Source organism: Molothrus aeneus, chromosome 1 (genome assembly GCF_037042795.1).
Source record: "Molothrus aeneus isolate 106 chromosome 1, BPBGC_Maene_1.0, whole genome shotgun sequence".
Lineage (NCBI taxonomy): Eukaryota > Metazoa > Chordata > Aves > Passeriformes > Icteridae > Molothrus > Molothrus aeneus.
In genome coordinates this window covers 148,000,663-148,016,796 of record NC_089646.1, presented here as the reverse complement: position 1 = coordinate 148,016,796, position 16,134 = coordinate 148,000,663, and the positions used below count along the sequence as shown (strand labels likewise).

At 41.3% G+C, this 16,134-nt stretch overlaps 1 protein-coding gene across 1 annotated transcript in view; it reads left to right on the top strand.

The window, feature by feature from the left end:
• FAM135B (family with sequence similarity 135 member B) overlaps positions 1-16,134 on the top strand; it is a 192,249-nt gene that overhangs the window by 162,927 nt on the left and 13,188 nt on the right. The window contains exons 8-14 of the mRNA XM_066566718.1: positions 1,303-1,456; positions 4,113-4,162; positions 7,445-7,600; positions 9,658-9,731; positions 12,536-12,690; positions 13,840-15,222; positions 15,430-15,898. Of these exons, the coding sequence (XP_066422815.1) occupies positions 1,303-1,456; positions 4,113-4,162; positions 7,445-7,600; positions 9,658-9,731; positions 12,536-12,690; positions 13,840-15,222; positions 15,430-15,898 (2,441 nt within the window). The remainder of the gene's footprint in view (positions 1-1,302; positions 1,457-4,112; positions 4,163-7,444; positions 7,601-9,657; positions 9,732-12,535; positions 12,691-13,839; positions 15,223-15,429; positions 15,899-16,134) is intronic.

Here is a 16,134-nt window from a genome sequence, read left to right as displayed (position 1 = left end):
TGAAATACAGGTTTTAGGGAAGTCAAAGGGAGAAAAACACAGGAGATGTGCTGGCATGGGGTTCTTCTGTGTTGCTCCTGGACATGTGCAGATTTTGGGACTGTCCAAAGGCAATCAACACCTGGCTGGCCTGTAGGAATTTTATTCTTGCCCTAGCAGTGATAAGTAGTGGACTAAGTTGCAAATTGCCTCTGTTTCCCAAATCCAGGGATTAATAAATAGTTTTGCTTTAAACCTAAGCAGTTCAAATTTTAAATATCAGTAATTTCTAAAAGCATCTTTTGACAGAAGTGAAAACTTCTGATTGATGGTGCCTTAATGAAAACTCAGCTTACATTCTAAGTCTAAAAATGTTGTTTGGTAAATATTTGTGGTGAACCTGCAGTGATCTGTCCTGTTCCATTCTCCCACAAGAGCTACACTAACACAGACATTGATCCTGGAGTACAGAGTGGCCCATATTTGTTGATGGGATAGCAATGCCACCTGCAATTGTTCACTAATGCAGATTACAAGGCACACCATGATACCATCAAGCTTTAACCTTTGCAGGAGCCCATAAGGAGGGAAAAGGAAAGTGAATGTAGACATCTTTATAGTTCTTTCCACCCCTCCTCCTCCAGCAGAGAGGGTGTATTTCACACAGGACTCTCTGTTTTTTGGGGAAAGACATTGGCTCCACAGTGGGACACATGGGAGGACAGAGGTTGGTTTCTCTGTTACATTGTTTGGTCTGAGGATCTTCTCATGTGACAGCCTTGCTGAGACCTGATAGTTTTGTTACGGTTTGGGGCAAAATGAAGATGTAGAATGAGACACTATTGGATTACATCTCTAGCTAGTTGGATGGCTGGGAGGTTGGGATGGTTAAAATCTCTTTTTGGTGCATCTGCTTGATTATAATTGAAGAATCATGAAGTGGCTTGGGTTGGAAGGGACCCAAAACACCATCTAGTTCAAATCCCCTGCCATAGGCAGAGACACCTTCCACTAGACCAGGTTACTCCAAATGCCATGCAGCCTGGCACTGAACAGACCCAGGGATGGGGGAGCCGCAGTTTCTCTGGAAAACCTGTGCCAGGGCCTCACCACCCTCACAGTAAACAATTTTGTTCCTAATCTCCTGTCTAAACCTACACTATTTTAGTTTAAAGCCATTATTCCTTGTCCTATCACTATATACCTTTGTAAAAAGACATGAATGACTCTCCCCAACTGGGTTTTTGTGGAAACCTGTCACAGAAATGGAGACCATGAATTTTAATGTCTCTACTTTATTTTCTTGATACTTTTGCTGTACAGGGCAGCTTTTATGTCCCATCTGAAAATTGTATGCAGCATGCATACAAGTGGCATAAGGATCTCTGCCTTCTGCTCCTGAATGCTCAAAGGGGTCTTCACTCATACTACACCCTCATAATGAATGAGATTCCTGATTTACCACAGCTGAAGTTGGGTAAGTGAAAATTCGTTTAAAATCACTGAATATTTTACAGTGCTGCAATTTTAAGCACACATATTTTAGTATCAAAATTCTTGGTCTGTTCAGAGACTTTAAGAGATTTTCATCTATGTTTTCTGATTAGTGTTTATTTTTGCTGTTAAAGATGACTGACTCCTCAAATGATGTATATCCTTTCATAGGATGTGACCTGATGTGTAGATGAATAAAATATTTTGATACAGTTCAGAATATTTGCCTTTTGGTGAATTTTGGCCTCAGCTGCATTTTTAAAAGGGTAACTTCTAGTTCTGCATGGCCATGAAAATTTGGGTAGACTCTTAACATATTTTTTTTCTCTTGAGCAAACATTTTTTTATAGTTGAAAAGAAAAACCTGAAAGGTGATACAAGTGGGTTTAAATTATACTCCCTTCTTTGTAACTCACAATATATTTCTCCACTGTCAATTATGATTTGCTCTTCAAAAATATTCTGATTTTCTTCTTAATTCAATTGTTTAATAGATTTTCTGTTTTTTTGGCAGAAGGGTTTTTTGGCTGGTCAGACCTGTTAGATCCGATGTGCAAGTGCTGGCTGGCTGGATTTACAGGATGGAGTTCTGGAATTTGTGTTTAGTCATCTTTGTAATGACAACATGAGGTTCTATGAAAATGAGACTCAGTCACCTCATTCAAATCCTGCTGTCTCACCTGTTTCTTTGAATTCAAGGAATGTGCCTCATAATTTCACATCTGTGTTTTTTGTATTTCTGTGCTGTGCAGGTTTTGAAGTTATGAGTTTTGTTATGTTGCAGAGATAATTACATTAGGAGGGTCGATTGCATTGGCCAGCAGGTTTTAAAAAGGAGTAAAATCTTCCATTAGAGTCCTTATAAATAAGAACTATCAAACACAATGCATTATACTTCACACACTTGTGGACTTGATAGACCCTATTTTCCACTTCATCTCTTGTCCCTCAACATAGATTTCCCTTCAAGACAGTCTAAAAGTCATAGGTAGGTAACATAGTGTGTTATTCAATCCAACTACAAGACAGAAAAAAAAAAAACAGAAAAAAACCACCATTTTAATTTGCAGCTTATGAGCTCTCAGACAGAACACAAGCAACAAAACTGCTTCAAAACAAAACAAAACTGGATCTTGGTTATAGGTATAGATAACAGAGGATTTGTGGTTCACCCAGACAGAGTTAGAGGTTGTGAGGTGGCAGAGCTCTGCATGGATGAGTGACCACAACTCCATGACCACCCCAGAGCACATGCTTATGTTCTAAACACCATTTTCCTGGTTTTGAGATGAATTCTGGAACTGAAGCAGGCAATTCATTTGCAAATGTACTTCTTGTAATGCATGGAAATTTGCAAAATGCAAATACCCTTTTTAGCCTCTTGAGCGGAGTGTTATTTGCATCATTTTATTCACAGGCTGAAAATCTACTAAAGATTTGGTTTTAAGGCTGATCTTCTGACACCTGTTGCACAAGTCAGTAAAATTATGGGGTGTAAGATTCATGCAGTAAGATGAATATAAATCAAATTTTTATATCTGTCTCCTTACATTCATTGGGGTGAAACACACCCAATTAAAAATATGTCATCTTACACAGGTAGTGCTTTCTTGTTTGGGATGGCACCTTGTATTTGCTATATTTCTCCACTGAGCAGGGGAAGAATGTAAATGGCTCATCCAGCTGTAACATCTATATTGGTCATAATAATCTCATAGGTTTTTACAGAAGGTTAAGATAAATCCAAGAATCTAAATCTCTGCACGTTTTCTTAATTATTTTTTCCCTAGCTTCCTGAGTAGTATATGTAAAAAGAAAGTAGGTTGCCTTAGACATTAAAAGTGGGAATGGTTATTTTCCAAATTTTACCAGCTCAGATTGAGTCTTTTCAAGGCACAACTCATCTTGGTCTGTCCTTTCCCATTTATCAGTGCTATCTGAGAAGAGACATTTGGGAATTGAGGAGGGCATTGGTCTGTGAGTTGTTTTGCTTTGTTCCTGCTTTGTTTCTTTACGGACACCATTAGAAAGTTCCACATTGCAAAATGAGGCTGCTGAAGCTGGAGAATTGATTGATGTCCTCCTTTTCCTGATAGATTGTGGTGCATTTAAAGCAGAGTATCCCTGTGCTGGATTCTCTCAGGATTAAATCAAAACACTGCTGCTTGCAGTGGCGAGGTAATTCCAGCTTCACAAGGCAGTGCAGAGATGCCCAATATTTTACTGGTCAGGAATTTGATGTTGATACACAGTCCTCTGTAGCACACCAGGGACAACCATTCCTTGCTCATCATTTGTTCAGACTCTGTATTCAGTTTTACAGTTGGCCATAAATACCAAAGGTGAAAAATAAAACTTCTAGTAAAAGTGAGTCAACAAAGAGTCATATTCTGTTGTCTTTGTCACCACAAACCTAACATTTCCTACTGGTTTAGTGCTCCAGATTGCACAAGCAGAAGTTGCACCTGCAGGAGTACAAAGTGGGTTGTGGAGTGCCTACACCCAAACAGAAACTTCTCTGTCAGGAAGAATACCAAATGTCTGACTTCTCTCATGAATAAACAGCAGAGGATTAATATTTCACATCCACTGTTCTCAAACCTGATGTCTTTCTTTGTGTTTTTGTTTTTTTTTCCCAGAGGAGCTATCTGTGGAAGAGACAGTATCCCAGCTTTGTATGGAGCTGCAGGTATTTCTTTCATCAGAACCTGCCCATAGGTTTTTCAAGTCCATTTTTCAAGTGCACTGAGACAGCCCAGTAGTACATCAGAACAAAAAAAAGGGAATTTGGTGCCATCAGAAAGTTTGTTTATTGTTACTCTTCCACCAACTACTTCGCATAACTTTGATTAGTTGCTTATAAGGTGTTCCTGTCACTGTTAACAAGCCACCAGCTGGATTATTCTAGCATGCTTCAGTGAGCCTACCCTGAGTATCAGTATGACAAAAAAATTATTTGGGGTAGGTTGCAATTATAGCTTTTCTGCTGACAGGAGAAAAAGTACTTTGGCAGGTTGTTCAACCATATATTTTCAAATAAAAATACCTAAATATATTTGGAGGATCATGGGAGCAAAAAAGTGATTTTGGCACAGAAATGACTGAACTACTCTCTTGAACTTGCTCCTGCCAAGTTTATTTCAAGTGAGACAAAGACAAGTCATCAAGAGTGCCAGAAAGAAATGCAAGTGCCAGCTGATCACTGGAAAAATCAGAGATTTCATATATTTTATTTATCATAGGATCATAGAATCCTTAGGTTTGGAAAAGACCTCCAAGATCATCAAGTCCATCCTTTGACCCAATATCACCATGCCCAGTAAACCATATAAATAATGTGCCACCTGCTCATTTTTTGAACAATTCCAGGGTTAGTGATTCCACCATTTCCCTGGGGAAGTGAATTTGATAACAGTTAATAGAGGGAAGATAAGTCTAAACCAAATGAGAAGTCCATTTACATTCCTGTTACAAATTGTGACCTAAAGTTTGTCAGCCATGATTTTAAAACTGTTTCAAATGAAAAATTTATTAGTTTTAAGTCCTGACTTGGATACTTTGAAGGAAATCTGATTTCACATAAAATTGATTTAGAGAAGCATAACTTACTGCCTCATCTCTACTAGACTTAGAAGTTGTAAGGGTATAGGACAGACAACACAGTCTAGAGTCTCCTTTGGACTAATTTTCAGTGCAGTAAGACACAATTAGAAATCCTTCCTTCCTTCCTTCCTTCCTTCCTTCCTTCCTTCCTTCCTTCCTTCCTTCCTTCCTTCCTTCCTTCCTTCCTTCCTTCCTTCCTTCCTTCCTTCCTTCCGCCACTTCCTTCCTTCCTTCCGCCACTTCCTTCCTTCCGCCACTTCCTTCCTTCCTTCCTTCCTTCCTTCCTTCCTTCCTTCCTTCCTTCCTTCCTTCCTTCCTTCCTTCCTTCCTTCCTTCCTTCCTTCCTTCCTTCCTTCCTTCCTTCCTTCCTTCCTTCCTTCCGCCACTTCCTTCCTTCCTTCCTTCCGCCACTTCCTTCCTTCCGCCACTTCCTTCCTTCCGCCACTTCCTTCCTTCCTTCCTTCCTTCCGCCACTTCCTTCCGTCACTTCCTTCCGCCACTTCCTTCCTTCCTTCCGCCACTTCCTTCCGCCACTTCCTTCCGCCACTTCCTTCCGCCACTTCCTTCCTTCCTTCCGCCACTTCCTTCCGCCACTTCCTTCCGCCACTTCCTTCTGCCACATCCTTCCGCCACTTCCTTCCTTCCGCCACTTCCTTCCTTCCTTCCTTCCGCCACTTCCTTCCTTCCGCCACTTCCTTCCGCCACTTCCTTCCGCCACTTCCTTCCGCCACTTCCTTCCGCCACATCCTTCCTTCCTTCCTTCCCCACTAAACTGGACATATAGCCATCACACACCTATTCCTAAGATGACTTGCATTAATAATGAATCTTGCTTGAAGACTGAGCTTTCAGTTTATGATGTAAGAAACACCTTACTGACTTAAATAAAAAATTAACATTGACATACAGCCTGTAAAATTGGATGCCATAAATAAAGTACTACCCTGACTCTGCAAAGGGAACTGTTTGAGTAGGATCTTTTGTTTCCCAGTATGCCCCTGATCTTTCTCATACCAGAATGAGTCCTGGAGCTTGTGCCATTTTGGGACAAGTCATTAAAATGGGGAAGCATCCAAACTATGTAAACACAGTAACAATATCTGTTTTGTCCACACACAATTTTTCTCTGCTGCTCTCACACACAGATAATTTGTTTTTAATCATGGCTTAGTTTGCAGTGTCACCAACCTGGAAACTACCTGCATAAAAATGTGAAAAATAAGCAGGCTTTCAGCTAGAGTGCAGTCCTAACCAAAAAAAAAAAACAAAAAACAAAAAGCAAACAAACCAAAAACCCAGTGAATAACATGGATTGTCTGTCTCTCATTAAAGAAATTAACAAGCTGACAAGTTAAGAGATCTTGGTTTGTTCAGCCTGGAGAAGACTCCAGGGAGAGAATTTAACACCTTCTAGTACCTAAAAAGGCTACAGGAAAGCTGGAAAGGGATGTTTTACAAGGGTATGTAGTGCTAGGAAAAGTGGGCATGGTGTTAAACTGACAGAGGGCAGGTTTAGATTAGATATAAGGAAGAAATCCTTTATTGTGAGAGTGGTTGGCACTGGCACAGGTTGCCCAGAGAAGCTGCGGATGCCCCATCCCTGGAAGTGTTAAAGGCCAGGTTGGATGGGGCTCTGAGCAACCTGGGATAGTGGAAGGTGTCTCTGCACATGGCAGGGAGTTGGAAGAAGATCTTTAGCCCACTCCATTCTACGATTCTATGATTCTCTAAAATTGTGAAATTAGGAAGTTTGGCATGCAGAGACTTTGCTTTCTTGCAGTGCTTTAGCACAGAGCTGAGGGCACACAGAGACCCGGCATGTTCTAGTGTGGGACAGGGGCAACAGCACACTCTGGAATGTCTGTTTGCATCATGTGTTGAGGATACAGTGTTTTGGTTTGAGGTTTCTTATTGGTTTCTTATTTGGTTCCCCCTCAATCACCCATCTGTATCCTAATGGGACATGGCTGACAGGGCTCCTTTGCTAACAGTCTGGCCATGGTTTATTATTTCAGAGCATCCAGCACCATCTGGTGGATGATTTGGAACCCACATGCTTTGGTTTTTTTCCCCTAGTTACTACACCTGCAGTAAAGTGTCTGCAAAAAATTATCTGTTCCCACTTCTTGCTCTCTAACTGCATGGCTGAGTCCATTTGCACTAAAATATGTGATTTTAAAGAGAAAAATAAAATGTCTCCCCAGCTTTATTTGGGATAAAAGAACTGAAAATGGTAGCTTTAGTAATAATATTCCTAAATCAAGAGAAATTTTTCTCGCTGTTGTTTCTTAAAGGGACTTAATCTGATGTACTAACTGATTCTTTTCCATAACATTCTTGATCTCATAATTTCCCTTCTGTCCTTCAGCTGCTGAGCAATCCAGAGAAGATAGCAGAACAGATAAGCAAGGACCTTGCCTGGCTTTGCTCTCACCTCCTGGCCCTGTGGACCCAGTTCCTAGAGGTGGCAACACTCCATCCAGAAGTCACAGCCTATCTGACTCAGGAACATCACATGCTAAGGGTAATCTTAAAAATTTAAAAGCAAATCCAGTAATGGTCACGTCTTGATAAACATTAGAGATTTATTTGGATGTATATTTCCAATCCAATTCTGCCTCTATGACCCCATGACATGACATGGGGTGAGCACAACAAGAGTTGAAGAGGAGGGGAAGAAGAGGTGAAACCCAGGATTTGAAATTACAGATTTCAGTTTCTGGAATGAAGATGGTTGAGTTTGTGTGACCCAGGATCCTACACAAAATGAGTAACTTTGAACACCAGTGTCAGGCATAGAACAGGAGGTGGGTGGGAAGGGATATATGTCACCTTATATCCATAAATCATAAACACTTGTTTTTAAAAAACCCCAAACATCACAGTGACAAATAAAAAAATACAATTTCATCTCAACTGGTTTCACAAAACTACCAAAAGGAATATAGATTTGTTTTCTTCACTGTCATATATATAGCTATTTGCCTTTCTCACAATGAAGTGCACACAGCAAAATATTAATATTGTTGATGTTGAAATTGCTTCTTGTACTTGGTAATAAAGAAGGCACAAAACCACTTGTCATTTGAGCGACTCTTGTCAGATCTGCTTATCTGATTAGTTCAGTAAATGTTCTGTCTTCCATCAGGACATTCTTAGTTATTGACCAGACACCAGCTCAGCACATCACCTGAGCTGAACTCAAAGTCTGATCTAATCATTAGAGTAGGGACAGTGGAGGAGAGGGCAGGATTCACCTTGCATGCGTGAGGAGTGTGCAGGGAAGGTATTCACACCTCAGTTTATGTTCTGCTCCTGTCAGTCAGTGGAGGTCAGAGTGACCAGAACAAGTCTCCCCTGGAGCTCACAAAAATGGGGCATAAAATTCAGGAAGAGGTGGCTGAGTGCCTGATGCTGAAACTCCTCTGCTTAATCTGATGAGGTCTCCCATGACTCTGAGGGGACCTGGGTGGTTTTCAGTCAAAGAACCCAACTTTGTGTGCTCCCAGCTCCAGCAAGGTGAATCTCAGCCTCTGGTTTGTTCCAGCCTTGACCGATGCCAACTGTCTTCTTGACCTTTGTCAAATTACATAACTTTGCATGCTCTGGTTCCTCCCCATATAAACTGTGTGTAATTACACTTTTTCACCTCTGGAAAATGGTTTGAGAGCCCTAAATGAAAAGTCCTACTGTTAAGACACAGTCTTTTTGAAGGAATGCTCATCCTTTGTTTAGTAAGGCCATTTGCTAAAGCACAGCTGGGATTTAGGGAAATGCTGAGATGCTCTGACATATGCTTTTCACTGCCATTTTCTGTCCCTGTAACAGAGGTCACTTTTACAATTATTATTAGGAATGTATGGGCTGCAGTTTAACAGCTCAGTACATTTGATTGCATATTATGCTTGATTCATTTAAACTCAAAGCTTATTCCAGGGCAGATGACAGCACTGAATTTTTAATAGCTTATTTCACACTCTGTGCTCTGCCAGCCACTTCAGATCCATGGCTCTTTTGTAATTGATTGTCCAACACCGCACATATCTAATGCCCATGAAGGGATTTGAAGAGCTCTCAGTTTGTGAGTATCATGACATAGGCAGGTGTGTTTCTACTGTGATAGGGCTCATTCTCCTCTGGGCTGACATGTGAGACTTCCTTTGCTGTAGTGGTAGTTTGAGAGTCACTGTGGATGTTCCCATAGAAGAGATGATAAATAATGGATTTTTCTAATTTAATAAATCACTCCACTACTGCTTTTGCACAGTGGGAAAGGAATAAATCTTCCCAACTTTGACAATACAGGGGAAAATGGTAAATTTGACAGCTTTTAGAAAAGTAGTTAGAAGATGCAGATAACCAAACTTTTATTTATTGTCAAGGGAGTCTTACCCCACAGCAAAATATGCTACAATAACAGCTGCTTTGTGCTGGGCTGGGAAAACGAAGCAGAATTGAACTCTTTTTTAATACCAGCACTAATGAATCTGGTTCTGGTAGTCAATGCTGTGTTCTTAGACTGATGGCACTTGTCACCTTTTAGCAGATCTTAGGTTTAATTTGTGCATCTCTCTCTCTCAGGTGAGAAGATTCTCAGAAGCCTTCTTCTACACTGAGCATCAGAAATCTGCTGTGCTCATGTTCCAGGAAGGCCTGTGAGTAACCCATTAACACTCCTCTATCTCTGGAATTACTAAATATCTACTTTAAAATATTTTGCCATCAAGAACAAGATCTTTTTCTGTAGGGTATGAAGGAATTTGGTTTGAGAGAGGTCATTTGCTCTGTTTTAGCTCCATATTGTAAACCTATTGAAATGAGTTTCAAAAGTGAGTGATCAGGCTGGCCCCAGAGAAATAATTGATTTCAAGATATATATATATATATTCTTCAATTAACTTCTGAAATCAAATGTACCAGATCCAGCACTGGTACTTTTAGTGGGAAATAACTGCTGAAAAGCAACAAAATTTAACATTTACAAATTTGCTTTTACCATCCCTAAAGCATTCCAAGGTAAGTATTTCTTTCTATTGGCCAATTTCTGCTTGTAACCAAACTATGAAGTGTGAGGAGCCAGTCTTAAAGCTATGCCAGGGCAAATCTTGCCCTTGGTTTTGGCCCATGAACCCAACTGGAAGACTTGGATGATACTCAGGACCTGACCCCTGAAGGAAGAGTTCAAAGAAGGATGCTCAGATTTGAATTTCTGAGTAATGAAGGTTATCCAGACTATTTTTCACCATGGGCAGACCACAACATTACCAGTGTGAAACCCATCCTTTAGGAGGGGCTGAAAGGCCATGACATCAGGTCCTGTCACAATGATGATTTTTAAGTGAGACATTTGCCTCTGACCTAGTGCAGAGGAGAAAATTGCTTTTCTCAGAGCTGTCATTGGGGACATTAAGGCTGATTCAGTGTTGATGGAAAGGGCCCTGGTTTCATTAGTGGATGGGTTGTACAAGGCTGCCTTGTTCTGCCAAATTAAAGCAGCACCATAGCTGCAGGGGCCCAGCTGTGTTCACTTGGTTCTCCCATGTCAGGATTTTAGGGATCTGAGTACAAGGAAAACCCCAGTACAATGTCAAGATCCTGGGGTGAGGACACACACACACACTCATGGCCCCATTCAAGCAAACATAATCCTGCACAGGGGAAAGCCTAACTGCATGAAGTACTTCTATTTCTCCAGGCAGTCACGGGAGTAGCCCATTTCCTACAGATAAATATAATGTTTTTCTCAGTGGTTATCAAGAAGGGTAAGTAAAAAAAAAAAGAAAAAAAGTAAAAAAAAAGTAAAAAAAAATTATTAATTGGTCTGTGCAGAAAATTTTGTCTATACAGGCTGCATAGTAGAGCCACGTTTTCTTCCTGAATATGTTAGATTATGTAAATGGAAAAACAGATTCTTGGCTGTCAGAGTATTATTGATATTGGGTGTGGTAGTAGGGATTATTGGTTGGGTTCACAAGGTCACCAGCTCAGATCAGTGCTCAGTGTACCAGGTTCTGTACAGCCACCTCAAGCAGTACCTTCTTTCTCCCTGTTTTAATTTCCTTCCTACCAGACAGGAGTTGGTTTTTGCCTCCCATGCTGTTGTGGGTTTGTGTGAAGCTGTGCACTCCTGTACCTGACAGCATTTGGCAGTTTAGGCAGAAGAGGACACACCATTCCCAATAGGCTGGGTGTGGCACAGGGTGGAGGCCTCTAGGAGGTCACATACCCTCAGATTTTACAGACAAAATTATTTCTCCTTGCTCACTTTAATATCAATTATTCATCTTTTTCACAAGAGTAGGTAATATTCAGACTAGGGATAATGGCTTTAAGATGAAGAACAGATTTGCTTTCAGATGACCATCAATGAAAATCGTTTTGCCTTACTCTCTGTATTTCATGTTTTCCTCATTTTTCGAGACAGATATTTAAATGGGAAGGCCCATCAGAAATACAAATTATTATATTGATTATAGCCCAACACATATTCATCTGCCAGTTCAGTGTCACATTCACTGAGGAGATCAGGTAGCATTTTGAATGGCCCAAATGATGGAAACAGATGGGGGGCTACAAAAAAGCCAGAGAGGGACTTTTTACAAGGACACGTAGCAATAGGACAAGAGGGAATGGCTTCTAACTGAAAGAGAGTAGGTTTAGATCAGGTATAAATTCTTTACTGTGAAGGTGGTGGGGCACTGGAATTGTTTATTCAGAAACTTTGTGGCTGCCCCATCCCTGGAAGTGTTCAAAGCCAGGTTGAGCAAACTGGTCTGGTGGAAGGTGCCCTCACCCATCCAAGGGGGACAGAACTAAATAATCTTGAAGGTCCTTTCAACCCTAAACCCTTCTATGATTCTGTGGCTCTGTCAAAAGACAGTGGCTGAGTAATTGCCTTGGCTCTTCCAGATTGGTGCATGTGTGAGACAGCTCTCTGTGAGTGCTCTGAGGTCTGATATAAGTGAGACAGAGGACTTGCCAGGCATCCTTCTTGGCTTTGTTCCTCTCTGTACTGCTCAACCAAATTTTGCATTATTGCTTCCTGCATCTGGGTTTTGAAACCCTGACCACAGCCAGAGTGACAGACCTCATTTCCTGACCAGAAACCAGCTGAGGGATCCAGCCCCAGCCAGCAGCTGAGACCCTTGGGAGGACAGCAATGGGTTATAGCAGCTAACAGGAGCCTATGACAGTGGGATCTGGAATAATTTCAAAACCACTGAGATTTTTCAGGAGGGGGTTGAGCAAGCTGTAGATATCTCTAACTGAGAGATGGAAACCTTCTAAGAGTTCTGGGTACCCCCCATCATGCAGTACTGCTTCCCTTTAAACACATTGACTCTGTCCTTGCCTGCATATCTGGGCTTGCAGAACTAATGGAGAAACAGCACAATAGAAACAGCACAGATTAGCACAGCAGACACTCAAGCACTCAATTTGTTTTGTATTTTGCTGCCAGGATCCAGAGCCATGCACAGATTTCTACGGAAATTCGAAATTCAGATTATTTCACCAGCATGCCCCCGCTGCCGGCAGAATGCCTGGACATCGACGGGGACTGGAACACACTCCCAGTTATCTTTGAAGATAGGTACACAGACATGCCTTGCAAAGGTGAGTGAAACTCCACAGGGCACAGCTTCTTGAGACAGCTTGAACTGAGGGAGGTACCTCCCCAGCTCAGGATAAGTGATCTCACATCCCTTGGGCTTATGAAATCGGAAGAGAGTGTGACCCCCTAAGTAATACAGCTGAATTTTAGTGTTTTCCCTAACAGCAGAGTATTTCCTTCACATTTTTCATCTTTAAATTAAGCTTTCTTTAAAAAAGAGCTGGAGGAAAAATCTAGAAAGATAATCAGATCTGTTGGATTTTTGCTATAGTACTAATTTAAAGAAAAAAAACTAGACTGATATCCCCACTATGACATCTAGTGGTAAGAAATCTCAGAACAAAGCCCCTCAATTACAGTGTAAAAGCTCCACACTCCCCTGAAAGGCAGCATTGCCTTCCAAAAAATATTTTGCCCTTTGAGTATCCAAATAAAATTTTTAATTAGGAAATCATTTAGTCCCATAGTTATTTAGTAAAACCTCATAGTCCTTACTACCTTTTTTCTTTTCACTCAGCCTTTAAAATTACCAAGGAAGCAATATGTATTAATAATATAGGTGTCCATAATCTAGTGAATATAGCCTGTGGTACAAAATCTTTACTCTTCCGCAGTTTTTCTACTGCCTAAATTGTGACAATGCTCATTAAACTGAACTGAGTATTAAACTGATTCAAAGTAAGAGCTATACTATGAACAATATTGAATGACACCAGGAATACAAAGAAGTATCCATTTTGTTTTGCTTACCTACACTCTAAAATCTAACAGTATAGGTACAGCTATACTGAGGAAAGTGTATTTTATTAATATTGTCTTCTTTTGCCTAACTATAGCTGTTCAGTGAGTGCAATTCTTGTTAAATGCACTCTGGCATGTGCATTTGTCATATGCCTTTAATGTATGTATAATTTTTCTAATGTAAAAGAATAATATTTTAGAGTTTAAAATCCGTTTTCAAAATCTCCCAATTCTTTGGGGTAGTTTATTGTGTTCTTACAGGTAATACTTTTTCTATCTTTCTTTCTTTCTTTCTTTTTCTTTCTTTCTTTCTTTCTTTCTTTCTTTCTTTCTTTCTTTCTTTCTTTCTTTCTTTCTTTCTTTCTTTCTTTCTTTCTTTCTTTCTTTCTTTCTTTCTTTTCTTTCTTTAGATCAGAATTTGGAAGTTTTCCCAGATTTTGAGGTTCCTGCAAATACTCAAGTGGATGTAAAACTGGAAAATGAAGACTGTGCATCAGATGATGCCACTGCAGTAATGAAAGGAGACGTTGAGAAAGACACTCCTCTAATACACACAGACAGGATAAGCAGGAATTCCTCATGCCTACACAGCGGTACTGAAGCTGCTGTTAAGGGTTTAAACCAGCACTCCACATCTCAGGTATGTACAATAAACAAAGAAGGCCAAAGGAGACCTGAAAATATTTTTCTTTCAAGAGAGGAAATTATTTCTGACTCAGAGCCAGGCAATACTGAACACATGTCAGAAGACCTTAAAACATCCGAGGAAGTTTTATTAAAAGATAATAGACTTGGGGCGGATGTTACCTGTGGAGACATGGAACCCAGCAATAAGGACTCTCACAAACGTGAGCCCACGCTTATTGCCAGTGCTCAGCATGAGTGTGGAGCATGTGGAACTGATGGCTTGGAAGACAGCACTGAAATACATGAACTAGATGAATTTGGTCATCATGAAACTAATTTCACTTCATCTGAGCTTGCACTAAATGAATTGACCAGTCTTGGAAAACCAGGAGATGCAGACACCAAGGCTCATCTCCCTGTTTTGAAAGCTTTGCCTTCACACAGCTGTGAAGTGAAATCAGTCACAAAGGAGCAACGAAGTGAGGAGAGTGAAGAATTTACCCTGATGTCAGGGGTCATAAAAAGATCCTCCTCTATAATATCTGATTCAGGCATTGAAAGTGAACCAAGTTCGGTTGCATGGTCTGATGCTCGCAGCCGGGCCCTGGAGCTGCCCAGTGACCGAGAGATCCTGCACCACTTGGTCCGGAGGCACGCCATCCACCGGAACTCCCTGGAGGGTGGCCACACGGAAAGCAACACCAGCTTGCCCAGCGGTATCCAGGCATCGCTCACATCTATCAGCTCTTTGCCCTTTGAGGAAGAGGAGAGGGAAGTGGAGCTTACCAAGCTGACAAAATCTGTCTCTGCCCCTCAGATCAGTAGCCCAGAAGAGCCCCCGGAGGAGGTGGATATATCAAAACACAGTGAAGCCACTTCAGGAGATTCAGATCACAACTTAAGAAGCTGCATGGAAACAGAGGATAAAGATGGAAAAATAATAATGGACTTATCCGAGTGTCAAACGACCACTGAAAGTGGACAAATAGAACACAGAAGACATGCCAATCCCCTCCTCAAACACAGTAGCAGTAACATTGAGTTACAAGGGAATGAGGAGAAAGGTTTTCCAGAGACTTGCTGTAGTTTGGAAAATACAAGACCACCCAGCTGTCCGAAGCAGCTCCAAGTTAAAGTCTCTGAGTGCCTGCCACTGGAGAGCAATGGTGAGTGCAGCTTAAAAACACCAAGGGCTTGTAATTACTTGGACAAAAATAAAGATAAGGTTGATACATGCATTGAGGATCCAAAGGATAAACTTAAGCCGGACAGTTTAAAAGTACAACAGGGCTCTTCCAATAGTAGAATTTCAGGAGAGGAGAGTTTTTCACAAAGCATAAAAGTGTTACCAGATTTATGCTATCCTGTTACAGCTCCTTCAGACACCGCCACTGAATTTGGCTCACTGGGAGGAGAATGTGTCAGCTCTCTCGCTGATGGGAGCCCAGCAGTGTATGCAGAAATGCAGGGCTTGCAAGAAATTGAGCTCAATGACTCACCTGCCTCAGCAGACCCTGCATCAGGGGCCCACCAGGCTGAACATCCTCAGGAGCCCAACAGCCAAGAGAATAAACTTGTAGCGAACGGCACCGGGTTTCCTTTGGCCACGACAGAGGGAGTAGCCCTGGAAAGCAGAAAGGCTGCTGATGTGGTTAACATGTCCATCTCTTGCACAGCCACCTGTCTTCCCTTTTCTTCCGTGCTCAAAGAGACCCCTGCCATGGCGGGCTCCTCGGCAAAGCAGGCTGCGTTCCCCATCACGCGCCAGCCGCTGGGCTCCTTTGGAGTTGTCTGTCCTAATTCAGATGAGATGGATGAAGAGACCAACGAAAGGATGCTGAAGTAAGAATAACTAATTACTTCATTAATGTAGCTGTAATGCTGAGAGAACCTGACACAGTTCAGGACCTTAATGCACTAGGCATACAGGAAGCTTGTATTTGAGACAGCTGCCTGAGGAATTTCAGTATAAATAATCCAAACAGACAAATGGTTCATATAGAATGAATAATCTAAATAGACAGGAAGGATGAAAACATAGAGAGACTGAGACTGCCAAAGACATCAGGTCCTTAATT